This window comes from Elephantulus edwardii, unplaced genomic scaffold (genome assembly GCF_000299155.1).
Source record: "Elephantulus edwardii isolate Elephantulus edwardi_28Jun2011 unplaced genomic scaffold, EleEdw1.0 scaffold00052, whole genome shotgun sequence".
Lineage (NCBI taxonomy): Eukaryota > Metazoa > Chordata > Mammalia > Macroscelidea > Macroscelididae > Elephantulus > Elephantulus edwardii.
Window position 1 is genome coordinate 2,003,047 of NW_006399802.1, and position 23,377 is coordinate 2,026,423.

Genomic DNA, 23,377 nt, shown 5'->3' on the forward strand with positions numbered 1-23,377 from the left:
GACAAACTCAGACCTACTAGAATCCCAAGTTCTGTATTCTGTTTGAATTTTCCACTGGGAATGAAACATTCCACTGTCCCTTTTTACTGTTGAACTTAAGCTGCAGTGAACATTGGGAGAATGGCCCTGTGGCTGAGCTGCTTATTTTTTTTTTTTTAATCTATTCATTTTATACTTTCAGACAGATTTTTCCCTGGGGTGAAACAAAGGTTAACTGAAATTTCTTCTGTTGTATACCTGAACGAATCAGCAGTTTGAGAAGGAAATCCCATTGATGGACCAAGAGAGTGACAGGCTCTATTTAAAGAATTCCCACGACTGTGTGGTAGACCAGCCATGCCATGAATTTAACTGTTCCTGTGGTCCCTATACTTGTACCCACCAAAAAAAGAGAGAAAGAGAGAAAGCGACTTTGTTCTGCAAACGTTGCCCTAAGCTTTGAAAACCATGAGCCATTGAGTTTTGTGAATTCAAGTTAGCAACAGAGACCAAGACTCTAGGGGAACAATATCTGAAAGGAAGTACACAAAACCAGGTAGAAACTGTTTAACTGTTTTATTTCTTTGTGTATATACATATCTATGTGTGTTTATACACACATCAAATACCCTATACTATTTTGTTATTTTATAATTGTTGATAACAACATTTTGTAATTAGCTAGTCCTGATTATATTTGTCATGATAGTTGCTTTTTGTAAAAGTATAACAAATGTGAAATAATATCTTTAGTCTTACAGCTTTTGTTCCATAATAGTATTCTTATTGCAGCAGAACATCTTACATGTACTGGAAATGAGAGCAACCGTAGTATGAGTGTAAATAATAAGAAGAACCTTTACATTACCTCTGCAGAAGCTTTACCATCAGGGGCAGCTCATGTATTTTGTATTTTTTTTTCTTGTTTAGGGAAAGCTACTTTAAATATGAAAAGGTGGTATCTTGAGTTGGATTAAACATCCTTAATTCATGTGTATTTAACCTCAGGACTTGTGAGCCTTGTTGAAAAATCCAGCTTTAACCCTGCCTGGTAGGCCTCAATAAAGAGCATACTGCATAGAGATTATAAATAGGCGTAGTCTTTTCTGTGGTGGTTTAGTGGGTATTCCCAGGAGGCATGCACTGTTTAAATCTCTTAACAAATATTTCACATATGTTATTAATGTATATTTCTATTTAAAAATTAGCAAGATTAATTAAAAACAAATATCCATTATATTTGAGGCTTTTATTACCAAAATCTTCTCAATTATGCCCTTTTCATTAATACAGTTTGGAAATCAAAGAAATTTTTGAAAGACACTAGGATTCATAAAGAAAATATTATGAAGTGTTTGGTTTTTCTCTGGGGTCTTTGAAGAAGCAGCTAACATTTGAACTGGTTCTTGAGAGAGGCAAAATAAGACTTTAATTTAGGAACTATGTGGTTCCTAGGTGCGTGTTCACAAATAAGAAATTGACATCTAGAGAGATTAAATGTTTGGTATAAAATTTGTGAGTTTTGGAAGAACTTAGGCCTTAATTTACTTCCCATGTGATTTGCAGTCTTTGGAAACCTGTGTGAGTCTGTACCAGTGTGAGGGCAATGAATTTTGAGTTCTTACGGTTTTGGGTACAGTGAACTACCACTTTCCTTCTGGGATGTTTTTTCTAATTTCTTTTCTGCCCTTCCCCCTTTTATTTCCTCTTCCCTTTCTGCTCTTCTTTTCCTCTGTTAGTTCTACTGCAAATAGGTTATAGCACTGTTAAGTTAGGAGCAAGCTTTGGAAGATCATCCCTTTATTCTGTGTGTCCTATAAAAGGATGGTTGCTTTGCATGTTATTTTTCAAAAGTCAAATATGTATGTGTACTGTCTTCGTTGAGCAAGCTGTACATTGGTCAAACCAGTTGTTGTTGTCTTTGGGTAGCATTGAGTCAGTTCCAGTGCTTAGTGACGCTGTGTACAAATAATGAAAAACTACCTGGTCCTGTGCAGTCTTGCAGCCACTGTGCCAGCCCATCTTGAGGAGTTATTAATTACTGCTTAGGTAAATATAAACAAGAGTAACTGAGAGCATAGATAAATGCTAGTTATCTTTTAATGAACAGAAAAAGAAAACTTTTAAAAAAGAAAATCAAGGGAGCTCTCATGGTTTAATGGCAAGAAGCTGCACTGCAATCCGAGAGGTATGCGGTTCGAATCCACCAGATGCTCTGCTGAAGAAGGAGAGGCAATCTCCTCCTGTACCAATCAGATCCGATTCGATGGTACACACCCCAAAAATAATAAAATAATTTTTTTAAATTAAAATAATAAAAAAGAAAATAATTAGATTTTTCCAGATAGATTTATTAAAAAGGGTGTATTGCATGTCTGCTTGACACCATGCAAAGTGATGGGGATACAATGGTGTGAGCTCTGCAGCTTAGTGTATTTGATTAATCACATTAGAAAATTGGAAGTTCTGTTGTCATAGTCCATAGCAAGTTACACTGTTAACCCAAAGCCTGTACATTTAATAAACTACTTAAATTCAATGTCTAAAAAAAGCCTAGACAAAATTTTTTAGAATATTTTATTAGCCTTCATTGAAGAAGTTATGAACTAATCATTTTTTTTACTCGAAATGACAAAAATTTACAGAGGAAGATGTTTCACAAATTAATGAACCAAAAACTGAATGCAGAGACAGATATAATACCTGGACTCTGATGATGGTGAACTTGATCTGTTACGTGACATCTGACTTTGATTTTTCATAAGCTATCCTAGATAAATTTTCTCAGATAAAAAAAATTGATACATGCAAACAATGTTTCTTTTTTTAAAACAATGTATTTCTAACTACAAAAGGAAAAAACCAAATCAGGAGACATGTTTGTTGTGTTAGGTGCTATCATTTTGACTACAACTCATAGTGACTCTGTGAACAACAGATCTGAGGCTTGTGCCATCCTGCTCCATCTTCATGATCTCTGGTATGCCTGAGCCCATTGTTTTGTTACTGTGTCAGCCCATTTTTTCCCCATTAGTGTATTTACAAAATTCTAATACAAATTCTTTCAATTTCCCTCACCCCCTCCACCCATCAAATTGTACAACCCAATGATTTAATCCCCTTTTCCCCCTGTACATCCACATCCCCCTGCTTCCAACCTCTCCCACCCCTCCTGGATCCTTATATTCATTCTACAATAATGGTCTTGCACAATATTTATCCTTGTGGGACTGAGTTAGTTCATTCAGCATAATGCTCTCCAGTGCCTCCCAAATGAGGTAATAATTTATAAAGTTATTGCTCCTGCATGCTGCAAAGTATATTCCATTGTGTGAATGTACCATAATTTCTCAATCCATTCATTTGTGGTTGGAGACTTGGGCTGTTCACATGTTCTTGTGATGGTAAATAATGCTGCTATGAACATTGGTGTACAAATCTCAGTTTGTGCCTCAGTTCTCATAGTCTCGGGGTATATTCCAAGTAGTGGAATAGCTGGGTCATAAGGAATGTCTGTGTTGAACTTTTAGAGGAAGCACCAAACTGTCTTCCAAAATGATTGCTCCATTTTGCAGTCCCACCAACAATGTATAAGAGTTCCATTCTCGCCACATCCTCTCCAACATCTATTACTTGCTGCCCTGTTAAACTTTGCCACTGTTACTGGAGTGAAATAGTACCTCATTGTGGTTTTGATTGGCACCTCTCTTATTGCCAGTGATTTGGAGCATATCTTCATGTGTCTGTTTGCCATTGGAATATCTTCCTCCGTGAAAATTCTTTCCCTGTCTTTTGCCCATTTTGTAATTGCTTATCAGTCTTTTTCTTGTGGAGGCCCACAAGAAACTTTTGTTAGAAGACTCCTGTCAGATATGGTATTATCAAATGTTTGTTCCCAGTCTTTTCACCCTGTTGGAAAAAGTTTTTTATGTGCACAGAGATTTAATCTTTATAAGGTCCCATGCATCAATTTTATCCTCTTTAGATTGTGCTTTTCTGGTTGTATTTGGCAGTCGTTTCATACCTTGGACTAGCACTTCTAAGCTTGATCCCAGTTTGTCTCTTATGAACGTTATGGTTTTGGTCTTTACTCCCAGGTCTCTGATCTACCTTGAGTTGATTTTTGTGTATGTTGTAAAATGTGGATCATGTTACAGCTTTCTGCAGGTGAAGTCCAGTGTTACGAGCACCATTTGTTAGGGGTCTTCTCTTCCTCTGATCTTCTGCCTTTCCCAGCTGTGTGTTTTTTTCCAAGGCCTAGACTCCCCTAACAGCATCCCCAGGATATGTGAGACAAGATTTCACCACTCTTGCCTCTCCAGAGCACTTTGGTTGCATTTCCTCCAGGACAGACTTGTTTACTCTTTGGCAGTCCTTGGAATAGTCTTCAACACCACATGCAAAGGCATCAATTCTTCTTCTGGCATCCTTAATCGTTGTCCAACTTTTACATGCTTAGAAAATAATTGAAAAGACCATGGCTTGACTCTTTAAGCTTTAGTTTTTAGGTCTTTAAGCTGACATCATTGCTCTTTAGCACTTTGGAGAGGTCCTTCACAGTAGATTTTCCCAGTGCAAAATGTCTTTTGATTTCTTCACTGCAGCTACCCTGGGTGTTGATTATAGATCCAAATAAAAGTAAATTGTTGTCAACTTTACTCTTTTCTCCAGTCATTATAATGTTTCCTATTGATTTGATGGTGAAGATTTTTGTGCTCTTAATGTTAAGATGTACTCTCTATTGAAAGCTTTGATCTTTCTAAGTAAAAGCTTCACGTTTTCTTCACTTGATGTGAGCAAACGTGCAATCTGTTAACATAGATTGTTTTTTATTGTTGCCACAATCCTGGTACCACATTGTGAAGCTAATCTGAGCTTCCAAAAATAATAGTAAAAATGAATCATTTTTTGGAGTGACTTATTCCAACAAAGAAAGAATAAGCAGAGAACCAGACGTGATTCTGAACTCTTGTTCTCACACACAAAAAGGGAGCAAGAAGCAGGAGACAAAGAAGTGTTAAAAAAAATAAAAGGATAACACAAAGAATACAGCTTCAAGATTAGTATTGTAAATTATACTTTCTTGGAGCCCTTACATTTTCTTTGTTGTGATTGTGTTGCTGTTGTTGATTGCCATTCAGTCGAACACAATTCATAATGACCCATGAACAAAAGACCTGAAGCCTTTCTTTAACTATCATCGTTTCTCAAAATTCATAGATTAGTTGCCATCAAGTCGACTCTAGCTCACAGCTACCCTACACACACAGAGAACAAAACCCTGCCAGCCTTGCAGCGTCCTCACAATCTGCTGTCATTGTGTTAGAACATCTTGTTGAGGATCTTTCTCCCTCACTGACCTTCTATTTTCCAAGCATGAAGTCTTTTTCCAAGAACTATCTCCTCCTGATAACAAAGTATGTGAGATGAAGCCTTACCATCCTTGCTTCTCTGGAGCATAGTGGCTTCATTTCCCCCAAGAGAGATGTTTGTTCTTTTGACAGTTCCTAGTATATATGATCATACTCACCAGCATCACAATTTAAAGGTGTCACTTCTTTAGCCTTCCTTATTCATTATCCAACTTTCATATCCATGCAACCTTCATGTTTTCTTTAGGTAACTATGAAAACATTTTTCATAGTAGCTTCTTGATTTTGTTGTTATTATATGCTGTCAAGTTGGAACCTACTCCTAACTGACCCTCCAGCAAGTTTTCAGAGGCTATAAATTACATGGGAGGAGAGTGCCCATCTTTATCCTTCAAGAGTAGTTGGTGGATTCAAACCACCTGCCTTTGGGTTCCTGGTGCAACTCCTTACTCAGTAGGCCACTAAACTCCCTGCTTCTTGATTAGATTTAATTTTATTTGTGTTTGCATATATTTCAAGTGTCTGTATATATTTTCTTTTTGCCTTTTATAGGGAGAGGAAGAAAAGAGAACCCAAAGTAGATATCTTTAAGAGTCTTCATATTGACTTTCTGTTGATACTTATTCCTTTTGTGTTCCTTTTAGTTAGTGTGGTTTGAGCGATCTTTTATTTATAAATATTATTCCTTAACAAGGCCGTTTATTGATTCTGGGCTTATGGTAACAGAGAGTTGAGGAAAAGGGACGTGTGTGTGTGTGTGTGTGTGTGTGTGTGTGTGTGTGTGTGTGAGAGAGAGAGAGAGAGTGTCTTTCTTTTGGAGGATGAACTTATAACTAACGGCAAGAGTTCTATATAACCAAGTGCTAAACACCTGTATTTATTTCCTCTTTCTTCTTCCTCCTCAACCTCTAAAAAAAGAAGTTAAATTGTCATTTATTTTTTATATATATTTAGAAGTATAGGTTGCTTTGTTTGAATTTAGTATGATCTAAAATGAAATGAACGTGCTGAACTTGTAAATTCTTAACCTTATTATTTGTTTTATTTAAAGCATTGCCAGTGTAATACAAAGTAAAATTTTGATGACCTTAATGACTTTTCAACTATTGTTTTAATGGAGAAGTATAAATATGAGAAGACTAAGACAGAAATAAAGAACAGTTTGAGAAGAATGTAAGTGAACAGAGTGGCTCAACCCTCAGGGGATTTGCATGTGGCATTGTGTGTATTTCAAAAGTTTCCGTTGAAATAACAGATGCTACTGATGAAGTTGGGAATAGTAACTTCATTTGTGGCTGGATCAGTTGCTTATTAGAAATAAGAAGATTCCCAAGGGGATATCTAGTGTGGTGGAGTTAGGCTCAGGAAATGATATGACATAAATATCTGGCAGCTTCATATTTATAATCTTTAATCTAGATATAGGTCTGATTATCTAGAAATTTGCAGTTCTATTTCTAATGGCTCTTATATGTTTCAAATAATTTTTTTTTCAATAATAATGGTTTTTAAAGTGCTTTTTCATTTTCAGAGTTTCTTAGTACAGAAATTCCAGTGTGGTTATTTTTAACCTAGCCATAAAGATTGTCTTAATGAACTTTTACTGTACAACAATGATCCATTAATATACCACAGTACAAGGTTTAGAAGTGTCCAGTAGCCAAAGAGCTACAGAAAGTGCTTTTTAGATTATGACTGAGGAAGAAAACACTTCTACCAGAGGAAGTCACTTTATTCAGCAGACCTTTATCCAGTATCTATGATAACATAACTAAGTCATTCTTTGGTTAGATAGAAAGGATGTCCTTAAGGTCTAAGGTGATCATCTCTGCTTTAGAAAAATTAGGGAAGACTTTGATGGAGGTGTTAACATGGGATCTGAGATCTGAATGTCTATTTCCAGTTATAAATGGGCAAGTTGAGAGTTGGGTTCAGTTGTACCATGTACAAAAGCTTAGAGCCTGGAACAGAGGACAAATTATTAGCCGAAACATTTAGACTAGGAAGGTGAATCAAAAGAAATAGGTAAGAATCAAACCATGGAAGGCACTATATGCCATACAGAAGAGTTTGCTTCTTGTCCTGTAGGGAGTCAGCAGCCATTCAGGCAGAATATAGTCATAGTTCCATTTGGAAACATTATTCCAACAACAGGAGAATGGAAAACTTGTGATTCTACATATAGTCTCTCTCTTAACTCTTTGCTGTTGAATCTGAATCAATTCATAGCTTACTCTCTAGTTGTTTGGTGTTTTGTTTTTGTTTTTGTTTGGGGGGGGCATTGTTTTTTGTTGTTTGTGGGGGTTTTTTTAGGCTGTAAATCTCCCAGGAGATTGATTGACTGTCTTTCTCCTGAGCTGCTGGTGAATTTGAGCTCCAGAGAGGTTCTGCCTCTGGGTTAGCAGCACAGTTTCCTACAGACTGTGACCTGAGCACTCCAGGTTAGTTTCATATTCTAGGTGGAAAGTCAGGAGAGGCTCTTCCTTAGAGGGACATAATGCTTGGAAAGTTAGAGGGTTGTCAGAAGAGAGGAGGATCTTCAGCCAGATTGATTGACACAGTGACTGTAGCAATGGACTCAACCATGTCAGAGATGGTGAGGAAGTCACAGAATAGGACAGGGTTCAGATCTCTTGTTCACAAGGTCACTATAGGTGACTCAACTCATCAGCACCTGATAGTAACAGGTGGAAAGTAAGTGGCCCAGGACCAAATTAGTGACAAAAAGGTTACTTTTGCATTGAACATTTATAAAATCTGGTGCATAAGTTAGGGCAAGGGATGAAAAGTAAGAATAAAGAGTTAATGTTTCTGATTTATCAAACAGATTTTGATGCAAGTCATTGAGATATAAAATACAAAGATAAGGCAAATTTTGTTTGTTTTTAAAGAGGAAGAACAGAGAATAGAAAATTAGGAGTTCTGTTGTCTGTAGGTCAACAGCTTGAGAAAAGACCTTGACTAGTTCAGATTTGTTAGTTCTCACTGTGGACATGTGTGATATAAATTGGGCAAAATAAGGGATAATGAGGTCAGAGAATGGAGCATACCCAGTGCTACAGGAAGAAAAACAATTAATCCATCCAAGAGGAAGAAGACTAAGAAACAGTCTGAGCCAAGCAACAGAGATGGGACACTATTAAAGATGTTAAATAACAAGTGGAACACCATGTGGTCCAACTCTTTCACTCTGAGGAATATAGCCCAGAGAAATAAATGTAATGGCACTAATAGATATTTGCATGCCTGTGTTAATTGGAGCTTTAGTCACAATAGCAAAAAGATGGAAACATTATCAGTGGACAAGTGGACAAATTGAGTCCACAAATTCTTGTGCTGAAAAAATAAGGGTCTGGGAAGCATCCTTCCTGGATAAAGTACATTATGCTAAGTGGACTTAATCACAGAAGTACAGATATATGAAACTGTTATTATAAAAAATCAAGAAAAGATTTTCACAAAGAAAGAAACCTTTTTTTTTAAATTTTATTATTTTTGTGTGTGTGTGTACCGTCAAATCGGATCTGACTGGTACAGGAGAAGATGGCCCCTCCTTCTCCAGCAGAGCATCTGGTGGATTTGAACCATGTATTTCTGGGATTGCAGTGCAGCTTCTTGCCACTAGGCCACCAGAGCCCCCCAGAAAGAAACATTTTTTAAATAGTTAATAGTTACTAAAGAAAGGAGAGGGAGGATGGGAAAAGGGCTAACTAGGTGGTAAACCTCAAACAAAGCCCACAGCCATAGGGTTGATTCTGACTCATGGTGTCCCTCTTTTGTGCTTTCAAGGTATAAATATTAATGAGAGGAGGCCGTTTCCTCATTCTCCCTTGGAGTAGCTGGTGGATTTGAACAATGGACCTGTCAGTAGCAACCCAACACATAACCCAGTATGCCTCCAGGACTCCTAATTACATAGCGGTGGTGATTGTTATAGATGCTACTGAAATAGTTCTAAGTGGCGGTGAACCTATGTCCAACATATTGAAACCTTGCACAATCCTGTGCCGATCTCCTCTGTGCTTAAGACAACTATTCTTTTAAAAAGAAAAAGACGATTGTTATTGTCACTGTATCACACATCTCATTGAGGGTCTTTCTCTTCTTCACTGACCTTCTTATTTTTATAAGCGTGATGACCTCCAAAGACTAGCCCTCCTGAAAGAATGCCCAAAATATATAAGAAGACAAAGCTTCACCATCCTTGCCTCTAAAAAACACCCTAGCTGCATTTCTTCCAAGACAGATTTGGTTTTTGTTTGGTGTTTTGGTTTTATTTTTTGGGGGTTGGTTGGCTGTTTTGGGGGCAGTCTATAACTAGGTAAGCAGGCTGTTCTTAGAAAGGGACATCATGATTGGAAAGAAGGAAGGTCAGTGAAGTAAAGGAAGATTCTCAATGAGATGGATTGTCACTAGCTCTAGTGTATCAGAGATAATGAGGATGACATATCCTAAGGCAGGGTTCATTCAGGTCAGCTGTTACAGGGTCACAGTAAGTCGTACTCATCTCGACAGCACCTAACAACAACAACATGGTGTAATTCAGTGCTGCTTGCCATCACCACCATTCAAAGGCATTAATTTCCCTAGGTGGTAAATGTTAAATATGGTGAAGGAAAAGGCAGTACACAGCATGAAAGCACAGCCATGCCACAGGACCAGGGCAGAAGACACTTAGTATGCAAAAGCAAAAAAGGCAACAATGACAAAAACAATTATATATACAGTCCTGCCAACAACAGTAAGCAACAGTAATTTACAAGTGTATACATGGTAGATATATAAACTGAACAGATGTGAGATGGCATATGTGTATGGAATAAGTGTAACAGTAACAATGTATGCACTGCAAATAGTAGAGCCATGTATGTATTGGAACAGGGAGCTCTGGTAGCCTAGCAGTAAGGAACTGACAGCACTGCCAACCTGAAGGTTTGCTCCTTCTGAAAACCTGCTGGAGGGTCAGCTACGAGTCAGTTCTGACTTGACAGTACTCAGTGACAACACATGATGGAACATCAGGGGCTGCACATTGTGCACACTCAGGAAAAATTGTTAGCCATAAATAAACAGTTCACTACTGGGCTTGCAGGCTAGACACCATAGTCTCAGGAAAGCTATGTCAGCTAGCATAATGTTTTCCACAAAGACAGTGTATTACATCCTAATTTAGTGAGTAACAGCTGGGGTCTAAACAGAAGCAACATGAAGAAAATAAAATACCCAAGAAAATAATTAGTCCCAAGGAATAATGATGTTGAGTAGATTACAGCTCTGAACACGAACAGTAGAATTTGAACTTTGCCCCGTGCTATACTAACCTCATGATTTCTATCATGCTCAGCCTGTTGTTACAGTAACTGTATCAGTCCACCTTGCATGAATCCACAACCAGTACACTTAGTACTAGTAATCAGGAATTCAGGTGATGTATTGCACTAGGAAGGTCTGCAGTCAAGGACTTTTCCAGATTACTGAGGAGCAGTGATGTTAGTTTGAATAGTAAGGTGCACCAGATTCAAACCATGGTCTTTTACTCACTCACTATGCAGCTGAGAGCTGCATAGTGAATAAGAATGACAAAAAAAATTTATACCTTTGAAATGTGGTGTTGGAAAAGAGTACTGGCTATCCCATGGACTGCCAAAAGAACAAACAGATGTCTTGGAGAAAGTGCAGCCAGAGTGCTCCTCAGAGGCAAAGCTTCATCTCACATACTTTGAATGTGTTGCTAGGAGAGGCTATTCCTTGGAGAAAGACATAATGCTTGGAAAGGTGGAGGGATGGCGAAGAACTCTTTTTATTTTTTTATTTTTGTGTGAATGTACCATCAAATCAGATCTGACTGGTACAGGAGGAGATTGTCCCTCCTTCCCCGGCAGAGCATCTGGTGGATTCGAACCGTGCGCCTCTGGAATTGTAGTTGCAGCTCCTTGCCACTAGGCCACCAGAGCTCCCCAAAGAACTCTTAATGGAAGAAGTGCTGGTGGTGCAATACTTGAGTGTTCAGCTGATAACTGAAGGGTCAGTGGTTCAAATCCACCAGCAGCTACTTGGAAGAAAGATGTAGCAATCTGTTCTATAAAAACTAGGGCCTTGGAAATCCAGTTCTTCTATGTTCTAGGAGATCACTATGAGTTGGAATTAATTCAACAGCAACAGTGTAATATTCACAAAGGATTTTTAAAAAGTAATCATCTTTCTACACAAAGCAGTTTTTGGGTTCAAACTACCAACCCGTCAGCAGTCATGCACTTTGCCATTGCGCCATAGATAACTGTACAGACAGATCTATCTCTTAATTATGCGTCCTCTCAATCCTCAGTCTCTACTGTGTTCACACCCAGATTGCAGTCACTGTATCTGCCCATCTCACTGAACCTTTATTTTCCCAAGCAAGATTTCCTTTTCCAATGACTATTCCCTCCTAAACACACCACATATTTAAGACAAAGTTTCACCATCCTTGATTCCAAGTAGTGTTCTGGCAGAATGCTGAGGAGCGGTGACATGAGTCTAGAGACTAAAGTGTGCCTGATCCAGGCCATGGTCTTGGCAATTACATGTTACACATCAGAGAGCTAGACAATGATTAAGGATGACAGAAGAATTGATGGTTTTGAATAGTAGTCCTGGAGAAGAGTACTGAACATACCATGGACAGCTAGGAGAACAGATCAGTCTTGGAGAAGGGGAAATCAGGTTGCTATCTTGAAGACAGGGATTTTGAAGGTTCATTTCACATACTTTAAGCACGTGGCCAGGAGGGGCCAGTCCTTGGAGAAGGACTGACAGGTGGAGGGTCAGTGCAGGAGAGGAACACCAGATGAGATGGATTGACATGGTTACTGGGGCAGTTGGATTAGGTGTGTCAGTGTCAATGAGACTGGCTGTTGGGTCACCTATTTTAGGAATGGAAACAAAGAAGGATCTCTTCCATTCAGTTGACTGGGTAGCTGTCTTCCAGATTTCTTGGCATAGTCTAGTGAGCATGTGTAGTACTGCATCTCTTTTTTGAAACACCTCAGTTGGTATTTTATTGATTCCTGGGGACTTATTTTTTCCCAATGCCTTCTATTTGGACTTCTTTCATTAATTACCATCGGTTTTTATTTATATGCCACTTCCTGAAATGGCTTCATGTCGGCCAGTTCTTTTTGGTATAGTGACTCTATTCTTCCCTTTTTCTTTTGATGCTTCCTGCATGATTCAAGAGTTTGCCTGTAGTATTGCAACTTAGGGCCTAAATTTGTTCCTTCAGTTCTTTCAGCTTGAGAAATGCTGAATGTGTTCTTCCCTTTTCATTTTCTAACTCTGGATCTTTGTATATTTCATTATAGTATTTTGCTTTGTGTTCTTGAACTGCCCTTTGACATCTTCTGCTCGTCCTTCTTCCTTCATCAGTTCTTCCCTTTGGTTTGGTTTAAGGTCTAGTGCCAGTTTCAAGAGTGTCTTCTGACATTCATTCCATTCACAGAATGAAAGGACTAATGAACCATAAACCACAGCATCCACAGGCCTGAGACTCAAAAGAACTATTTGGTGCCCACAAACTACTACCTGCAGCTGTAATAAAGAACCTCCTGAAATATTTAGCCTCAAGTTATCTGGTGAGAAGATTAATGACATTTCCACTTGTGTTTTCTTGACCATTTCACGGTTTTAAATTCGTGAAAGATTACCATCTCTTAACAGTAGGAATTTTTACTTTATAATGATTGAAAGGAACACTTGTAGTTCAGTGGTGAGGCACTCAGCTTCACATATGAATTGAGTATGTTTGATAGAAAGTTTCAACCTTGATGCACACTTTTCCCGATTTTAAATAATTAAATAATTCATTATTCCCTTCTTCAGTTGCTTGGGTGAGTGCAGGAGAGGAAGACCCTGGATGAGATTGATTGACACAGTGACTGTAGCAGTAGGTGAAGATATGTTGGAAACAGTGAGATGGGCTCAGGCAGATTGGGCAAGGTTCAGAGCTGTTGTTCATAGATAGGATCATCGTGAGTTGTAGTCAACATGACAGCACATTCAGAAACACTCATATCCAGTAGTAAAGGTAAATGAAAACTTACATGTGTAAAAAACTCTTTTAATAGAATTTATTACTTTATTTTTTTTAATATTATTATTTTTTGTGTGTGTGTACACCATCAAGTCAGATCTGACTGGTACAGGAGGAGATTGCCACGCCTTCTCCAGCAGAGTATCTGGGGATTCGAACTGAATTACCTCTGAGATTGTAGTACACCTTCTTGCCACTAGGCCACCAGAATTCCCCAGAATTTATTACTTTATTTATAATAGCTGAGAACCAAAGAAAATCCCAATGTTCATTAGCAGATTAACAGCTAAACTATGTTATGTCCGTATGTTGGCATACTGTTCAGTAACAAGAAAGAAGCAAACCACAACATGTATGAATCTGAAAAATATGCAGAGTGGTAGCAGCAAAACATAAAATGGTGCAAAGTATATGATTCCATTTAATTTTTTTTAATTTATTTAACACTTTGAAGAGCTAATGTGTATGGCTGAAAATCTGTGTAAAGAATATACAGTGTAAAAAAAAAAGAATATACAGTGTAACATCTTCCTCCATTCATTCTCTAACTATCTAATTCCTCACCCCCTGAACCCTAGTTCTCCATAATAGCTAGCTATTGTCGGTAATTTTTTTTAGCCTTTCAAGATTTCTGTACATATACAGTACATGGAGGGTGTGTGTGTGTGTGTGTGTGTGTGTGTGTGTGTGTGTATACACACACATACATGTACATATATATGCACACACATATATAAAGGTAAACACACTTATAGTAAATGGTGTGTGTGTATTTATGTATAACACATTATAGTAAATCGGGGTGTGTGTGTATATATATAATATATAAAATGGTAAATATATACATGGTGTTATTTTCTTCCATTTCCATTTTTAAATTCTTTTATATTTCTCACCTATTTTATTCAGTTAGTATTTTTAGAATTTTTAAATCTACTTTTGAATTTTGCTTTATTGATTAACTATTTCCTTTTAATTTTTTATTATTATTGTGTTTTATGTGAAAGTTTATCCAGCAAATTAGGTTCCTGTTTATCAGTTCTTAGTCAGATTGTTCCATACCATTGATTACAGTTTCTACAATTTGTCAGCATTCTCATCGTTTCCATTCCGTTTGTTCTGTTTGCATTGATCTAGCTGTCCTCCTCACCACCTCATTTTTGCTTCTGGCTAAATGCTATTTGGTCTCATATATAGAGTAATATTGCTTATCTTATAAGCAAGTCACTGTTACTTGGATGAAAAGTGACCTCTGGTAGTAGTGTCCATTCCATTTTCAAAGTGTATGTGATTCTATGTTTATGAGGTTCTAGAACAGAAGAAACAAATGAGTCATGACGAAAAGCAAATCATTGGTTGCCTCAGTGAAACATTCATGGCAGATTGATACTAAACAGCATTTAGGGTGATAGGAATGTTTTACATCTTGGTTTTGTGATATTTTCACAAGTATGTACATTTGTCAAAGTTTCAAACTGAAGATTTCTACCAACTTTTGCAGTCAGAGATTGAAAAAAAATGCGAAGATGCATTAATAATAATGGGTGACTTGAATGCAAGAGTTAGGAATCGAGAAAAAGGTTCAGCAGTTGGAAAACATGGACTCGGTGACAAAAATGAAGCCGGAGATAGAATGATAGAATTTTGCACAATGACTTACTCATTACAAATACATTTTATAAGAAACACAAATGCAGGCTATACACATGGATTTCACCTGATGGTATGCATAGGAATCAGATCTATTTCATCTGTGGAAAGAATGACTAGAGAAGCTCAATGTCAGCTGTGAAAACTAGGCCAGGTGCTGGTTGTGGAACAGACCACCAACTACTCATATGCAAGTTCAAGCTGAAGCTGAGGAAAATTAAATCAAGTCCACAGGAACGAAAATTTGACCTTGAGTCTATCACACCTAAATTTCAAAATAAATCTCAGGAACAGGTTTGAGGCCTCACTGTTTCATAACCTACTTTAAAAAATGTTTTATACTGGTTTGCATATAAAATTCATATACACTGTTTCATGCTTTCTTTCATTCACAAAGTAATTCATAGAATCATTCTCATACATTGTTTCATAAAATTAATCACTATGGATCAATGCTTACCATTACCCTGTTTTTTTCAGGTCCCTGCTTAATTCCCCATTTCCTTTACCCCCTCCCTTTGTCTGGTTTTGTATAATAATGGGTTACAGTAAATTACATCAACATTACTTTACATTAAATTCTTAAGATGCTAACAAATGTAAAGTAATGTTGATGTAATTTACTGTAACCCATTATTATACAAAACCCAGTTTTGTACCCAGATTTTTACAATAGTGGAGAATAGACTGTGTACAAAAGTTCAAATGAGCTGCTCGTGAAAAGGCTTTGATTGGTATAGGATTTGAAGTTTAGAAGCAAACAGTATGAGTAATAGGACAAGGTCAGAAGTCGGCAATCATTACCAGTAAGCCAAAACCAGATTCACAGGGGAGGACTAGAGTTGGTTTATACTTTTCTGGTCATGTCTTTGCTTTATTTACACCTGAGAAGCACTGACATCATCTGGAGTCCAAACCTATTTTCTGTACTTATAAATTAACTTCCTGTAGTGAGAATATACTGTAGCTTGTTGAGTTGGTTGGCATGTAACACAAAATATTGCTAAATTTTATCGGAATATTAAAACACTTTAAATGGAGCTTACCTTTTCTCCCTCAGACCTTTCCATTTTTCACAATTCCTCACTCATTTTCAAATTTTTAAGAGGATAAGTAGGTAACAGGCAAGCTTTGGCGGCAGGAAGCTGTACTGCAGTCCCAGAGGTGAGCGGTTCGAATCTAGAGAAGGAGGGACAATCTCCGATTTGATGGTACACACACACAAAATAATTTTTAAAAAATTTTTTAAAAAAGAATAGGTAGGTAACAATTTCTCTTTTGCATTTCCTGTTTTAAAAACAGTATTAAGTCAGCTATATAATTCAAGTGTTCAGTTTTTATTTTATTGATGAAGGACATTAAGATAAAGGTGGCTTTAAAAGTTACAGCAAAGTGTGCTTTCTTAAAAAATAGTACTGTGGATGGTTATGGTGAAAGAATAGAGGCCGCTACTGTTTAATGTGTATCCCCCACTCTCAACACGTGGCTGCAGCCTCCAAATTTTACAAAGGAAATAATCAGCACAGCATCTCTGCTTTCCTGTGGATTGGTCTTTCTGTAAAGTAGCCCCTTGATTTTCTTAGTAAAAATATCTCATGCCTGGTATAATATAAGTACTTACTCCTGGTAGGTCTGGAAAAATGTAGATTACCTCAATGCTCTTCAAAGTTCCTTTCAAAGAAACAAGCCAAGCTCAATTTGTGTTTTTGAGATAGAGGAGAGTAGTAAGGTAGGAGTAAGGAGGAAATCTTAACTTTGCTTTAGTGACAGAAAAAAGACTTTTGAGTCTTTTGTTGACACCTTAGCTTCTGCATTAGTCCTAGTTCCTCTGTGGCCATGGATGAACCAAAGGAATAACAGCCATTTGCAGGTTTGTAAAGAAACAGTGCAAGTATTACAGAAAAACATTGATCTTTTTTCCTCTATATTTCTGTGCTGCTTCAATTTTTAGCTCAATAGTTTCTGGATATTTGGTCTCCTTTTTAACTCCTTTATTCATCATTTTGGATGTAACTACATGTGGTGCTGAGTTCTAGCACTAATAATGAGAAACAATATTCAAAGTCCAATTTTTTTTTAATTGTTAGAAGTCAACAACAGAAAACTAATAGACATAATCAATAGTTGTTGGTTTGTTTTATTTGTACAGCGTGTAAAACTGATTTTTAAAGCACTTTTGCATATCTTTTCTAATGGTATTTTTTTAGATAGACACGGCAGATACTATTATTTCTGTTTTGCAAAGTAAAGAAATAGAAGCTCATAGAGTTTAAGCAGTTTGTTAAGTCCTTTCAGATACTACTAGAGCTAAAATAAAAGCTTAGGGTTTTTATATGGTATATGCACAATGGAATACTGTGCAGCACATAGGAACAATGATTTTGTAAATTACTACTTAAAATGGGAGGGACTGGAGAGCATTATACTTAGTGAACTAACTCAATCTCATAAGGACAAATACTGTTTAAGACCATTATTGTACAAAAAGTACGAGGACCCAAGGGGGGTGCACTTAATCATAGGGTCACACAATTTGATGGGTGGAGGGGGAGGGATGGGTAAAGGAAAGGGAAAAGATCCAGTGTAAAAACCAATGTATATGATCTTTATGAACTTTGTATATAAACCAGTATAAATTTTTTTAAAAATTAATAAAATTGTTTATGTTGTTATTATGTGCCATTGAGTCGCTTGAGACTCATAGCGACCCTATGTACAAGAGCCCTAAACGCCATTCTGTCCTGTGCCAACCTCACCATCTCTGACACACTCATTCCCACCACTCCAATCACAGAATCGATCCATCTCATCAAGGGTCTTCCTCTCCTGTGCCGTCCCTCCACTCTCCCAAACATGATGCCCCTCTCCAAGGACCATTCCCTCCTTGCAACATGCCCAAAGTATGTCAGACGAAGCTTCAGAATCCTTGACTCCAAGGAGCATTCCAGCTTCACCCTCTCAAGGTCAAACCTGTTTGTTCTCCTAGCAGTCCATGGTATATTCAACACTCTTCTCCAGCACCACAGCTCAAAGGCATCAATGAGTTGTAAGAGAACCAAACACAGTGTATGGGAATGATGGTGTGAAATAGAACGTGAATTTTGTGAAACACAATATACATGAATTAAACACAATGTATACAAATTGTATGTAAAATCAACATAAAAATTTAAAAGTTATAGATACAAAAAAAAGTTAAGGTATTGAAATTTTTTCCTATTATTTGGCATTCAATTTGAATATTAACAAACTGAATAATCTATAAGTAATTTAAAGATACCAAGATTGAGTAACATAGATTTATTATACAAGAATATTGGTATTCAGGCAAAGTCATGGTATTTTTAGCCAGTTTTCTTTTTAGTATATATAATTTTAAGTGTAACTTAAGTTGTTGTTGTTGTTGTTATGTGCTGTCGAGTCGTAGCAACCCTATGTTACAATTTAAAAAATTTTCATTAAGTAAATTGTTGTCTCTTTCATTTTGTAGGAGAAGATGGTGTAAATTGGTTCATCAGTGACAAAGATATTGAGGTAAAATAATTTTTTTTTAATTCTTAGTAGTAGCATCCACTTCCACTTCCTAAATAACATGCCTACAGAAACCTTATGAACCTTGATAAATGTCGATAGTTGTAGAGGGACTTCAAACCTGTTGTTCAGGGTAGTTATGAGTCATGCTCAACTCGAAGGCAATCAACAACAGTAGCTTAATAATTTTATTTTATTAATACTTTCTTTTTTAATTTTACTATAATAACTTTTGAAAGACTAATAAGGATTTTGCTATTGTTTTCAGTACCATTGTTCCCAGTATTTTATAAGAAAAGGCCTGATTTTATTCTATGGGTGATTGAACTTTTCAAAAACTAATTTCAGCCTTGATTTTTGCTAGAAGTTAATGAATAGTCATAATGATTAGACTTCTTTTCCTTCTGTTTCTGGTCTGCCGTGGTGAGTCTTCAGCCCATGTGGCCTGGTACCACTAATGACCAACACCGGAAATAAACTGCTTCTTCAGTGGAAGGAAATGGTTAGTCTATATTTAGGATGTGGCAGGTGTTTTTCTTTGTTAATTATTAGCTTTAATTGTGGAAGATGATAGAAAAGAGAGAATAATTTTACAACTAGAAATAAGAAAAGTTTCAAGAGAACTAGTATGTTTCTCCTTGGGGTCTGTTGTCCAACTCAGCAGAATAACTAAAAAATGAAAGCTTTTTCAAAGATGGAAGGACCGCTACCAACAAGATTAAAGTGTTACTGAGATTTTCATTTTCCCTTTTTGGTGGTGGTTGTTGTTGCTGTTATGTGCTGTCAAGTCATTTGCAACTCATAGCAACTCCACACAACAGCGCTGAACCCTGCTCTATCCTGTGCCAACCTTATTGTCTCTGATACATACTCCTACCCCCATTACCCCAGTCATTGAGTTAGTCCATCTCATTGAGGGTCTGCCTCCCTTGCGCTTGTTGTTCCTCCACCCTCCCAAGCATGATGTCCCTCTCCAAGGACTGGTCCCATCTTACAACATGCCCAGTATATGTCAGATGAAGCTTTCAAATCCTGGCCTCAAAGGAGCAGCCTGGTTTCTCCCTCTCTGGGACAAACCTGTTTGTTCCCCTAGCTGTCCATGGTATATTCAATACTCTTCTCCAGCACCACAGCTCAAAGGCATCAATTCTCCTTCTGTCATCCCTAGTCATTGTCCAGCTTTCTGACAAATAGCAATTGTGAAGACTATGGCCTGGGTTAGGCAAACCTTAGTCTCCAAAATGAATCCGACAGAGTGTGGAAATTATTGAACAATATCATTAATAGCACATGAAGCAAGATTCAGCTGAAAATTATTAAAAAAATGACTGAACCAGCACATCAACAGAGATCTGCCAGATATGCAGGCTGCGTTTAAAAGAGGTTGTGGTACTAGGGATATTATAGCCAATGTTAGATGGATCTTGGCTGAAAGCAGAGAGTACCAGAGGAATATCTATCTGTGTTTCATGGACTATGCAAAGGCATTTGACTTGTGTGGATCACAACAAACTGTGGCTAACTCTGGAAAGAATGGGAATCCCAGAACCCTTAATTGTGCTTATGTGAAATCTATTCTTGGACCAGGAGGCAGTCATCAAAACAGAGCAAGGAAACACTGCATGGTTCAAAGTCAGGAACAGTGTCGACCAGGGATGTGTCCTATCTCCATACCTATCTTCTTAGGTGTTCCAAATTATATACTTTGCTATTATTCTCATATGACTTTATAAATTTGGGCTAGAATATTGATTGAATGGCTAGAACTTGATCATTATGTAGGTATGATGGACCTTTTAAAACAGAAAAACACAAAACCTTCACTGGGAAGAGAATTTCTTTCCTTCTATAATTTTACAACAGAAAAAAATTACAAAAACACTATCCCAGAAATATTTAAGCAGACTTTTAATTCCAAAAATATGGCATGTATTCAGGTATAGAAGTTAGCCATGCCTTTGGCTCTAAACAACATCAGAATGTCTAAATGGTACCTATTGGTACCTGAACTAGGCCTGAATCTGTAAGTAGAGAGAAGGGAATCCTTAAGGAAAAGAAATAGAAAAGAATGGGTATGTGAGGCAGATGAAAAAAGACAAGAGTTATCTTCATGGCACCCCTTCTTAAGTTTTTCTATGTCCTTCTTAAAAGAATACTAAGTGGTGTGCTGTGTTACATATTGGACAGCTAGCCTAAGGTAGAGGATATAAAAACCCAGCCATTCTGCAAGTGAAAGATGGACAGTGTCTTCCTACAACCTCAGAAACCCAATGTAGGATCATGAGGAGTCAGAACTGACTTGTTGGCAGTGAGGTTAATTAAGTTACTTCTTTTTGATGTTTTTAGTTTTTGGTTTTACCTCCTTTTAAGAGAATGCAGAGTGTACTAATGATAAGTTATAGATGAAAAAGAGTAGAACTTTTGTCTTGCAGCAGATACTGTAACTGATTTGAAATTGAATGTTTCTTTATGCTTATCAATGGAAATTGCCTTTAAATAGAGATTAGACTAAGATTAATATTATTAACAAAAAGAGCAAATAGTATTTCTTAATTCTTTATTTTTTTCCCCCTTTTTAGGCACAAATTGTTAATAATAGATCATCTGGAAGATTGACACGCCGATACTATTCAGTTAACAAAAACGTTATCTGTCGAAACTGTGACAAATGTGGGCATTTGTCAAAAAACTGTCCCCTTCCAAAAGTATGTGAAATATGTCATTCCCCTCATCTTATGAAAAGTTAGAGTGTTAGGGTTGGAATCCTATAACGTTAAAATGTAAATGCTGTAATAATACATGTTCAACTTTGTGTCGCTCACAGCCAATTGTAATGGGAAGAAACAATAAATTTAAAGTCCGAAAAATCTGAGGGTTGGGGGTTATTTTGGCCTGTGGTTAATTTAAAGACATAAAAACCTGTGATTGCAGCTTCCTAGTGTTAATCATATGGCCTTGAGCAAGTTACTTACCCCTCTGTGTTTACTTACGCATAATGCATATGATTCCTAAGATTCTTTTCACTTCTAAAACTTCTACTTGATGAGACAGTTTGTTTTGTTTTGGGGTAATTTCACTGATAAAAAAAAGAATTTATGAATGTTTACTGATGGAAATTACATTAAGCAGATAATCCACTTTTGAAACAAACTAAATCTCCTAGATACTGTCTAACACATAATAAGCTCTTAACAAACTTTGCTTCTGTGATCTACTCCCAAATGACTGTCACAAATATTTGAGCTAGATCTTGGGTTTCTTCTTGATTTTCACTTCTCCACGCAAAAAGCAGCTTCTTTCTGTATTTTTGCTTCTGTAACTTAGCTTCCACAGCCTCATAATCTTACTTTCTGTCTTATCCACCTCCACTTTATCAGTGTTCCTCCAAGACATTGACTGATAAAAAGATGCCAGCTGATAGTACATATATACTGAGCCTTTTTAACAGCCATAACATAAAGATGGTTTATGTCAATCCTCTAATTACATCTTATTTGATTTTACAACTATGCTCAAAATAGAGCTCCTTTATTGGAGTCTCAAATTATACATAACTTCTTAGGGAATCTACTAGGTTAAGAAAATGAAATCGAATGTTAGAGATTAAAATGTTTAACTAAAGAGATCTTCTTTTTGTCAAATAGAAAGTCCGTTCCTGCTGCCTGTGCTCTGAAAGAGGACACCTCCAGTATGCCTGTCCAGACCGCTTTTGCTTTGACTGTTCTTTGCCCATGTCTTCCAGTCACAGATGTTTTGAAAGATCTTCCTGGAGAAAACGATGTGACCGGTGTGATATGATAGGACACTATGCTGATGTGAGTATCCTGCACACGATTAATTCATTGGCCTTGGAAACCGAGTACCAGTTTGTAGCTGTCTGTCAATGTGCCTAAAAGAATGTTTACTCTGTAATGTACAGAATGATAGCCATGTCCCTTTGGCCACTAATCATGTAAAGCAAGGCTCTAATACTTCATAATGAGTCAGCAGTATTACCAGATATTTAAGTATCTTTAACGTACTAACCAAGTAAAGGTTCAGATTAAAATGCTATGCAGTAAATAACATGTAAAATTTGTATCTACATTCACGCACATTTAGAGGAAAAGATAACAGACACTTATATAGTACATTCAAAATGTTATATTGGATCTTGTTTTGCATTGTATTACAAATGTATTTGGGATTCTGGTTAGAAGAATTTTATAAACCAGAAAGGTTATTGAGGTAATTTAGCCTTTATGTGGAAAAAACATAGGTTTACATTCCGTTTACTCCTAACTCCTCATGAATGGCTCATTAAATGTCTGTCATTCTAGCGCTTAATTGCATCTCTTAGTATATAGTAACATATGTTTTTTTATTTTCCCAGCTAATCAGTACAAAGTGATTTTTCATACTCATACCTAGGTGCCTATCATAATAAATTTAAGGGACATGCTCTCATTGTTCCTACCATCATTTCTCTATTTTCAAATACAACAACAGAAAGAATCTTTTCCCATCTTTGATTTGTACTTTCTAAAGACATAATGCAAAAAACACATTACTTTTCCTCATTTTTATTTATTCTGATGTGTACATTCAACATTTTGCTAAAAAATATCATAGTTTTCTATTGAGAAGAATTTGAGATAACAATCAATAGAATGTGGCAGAGTTTGTTTCCTTGTCAATAGTATGCCCAACCTTTTTTTTTCCTATAATTATATTTTATTAATTTTCATAAACATTTACAGAGATTTTGGGTTTCCATTCATTCATTGTTGCACTATTC

General features: G+C 36.8%; 1 protein-coding gene across 1 annotated transcript in view; it reads left to right on the plus strand.

Annotated features, from left to right (window-relative positions):
• ZCCHC7 (zinc finger, CCHC domain containing 7) overlaps positions 1-23,377 on the plus strand; it is a 229,389-nt gene that overhangs the window by 162,855 nt on the left and 43,157 nt on the right. The window contains exons 2-4 of the mRNA XM_006886856.1: positions 18,560-18,603; positions 21,180-21,305; positions 22,245-22,415. Of these exons, the coding sequence (XP_006886918.1) occupies positions 18,560-18,603; positions 21,180-21,305; positions 22,245-22,415 (341 nt within the window). The remainder of the gene's footprint in view (positions 1-18,559; positions 18,604-21,179; positions 21,306-22,244; positions 22,416-23,377) is intronic.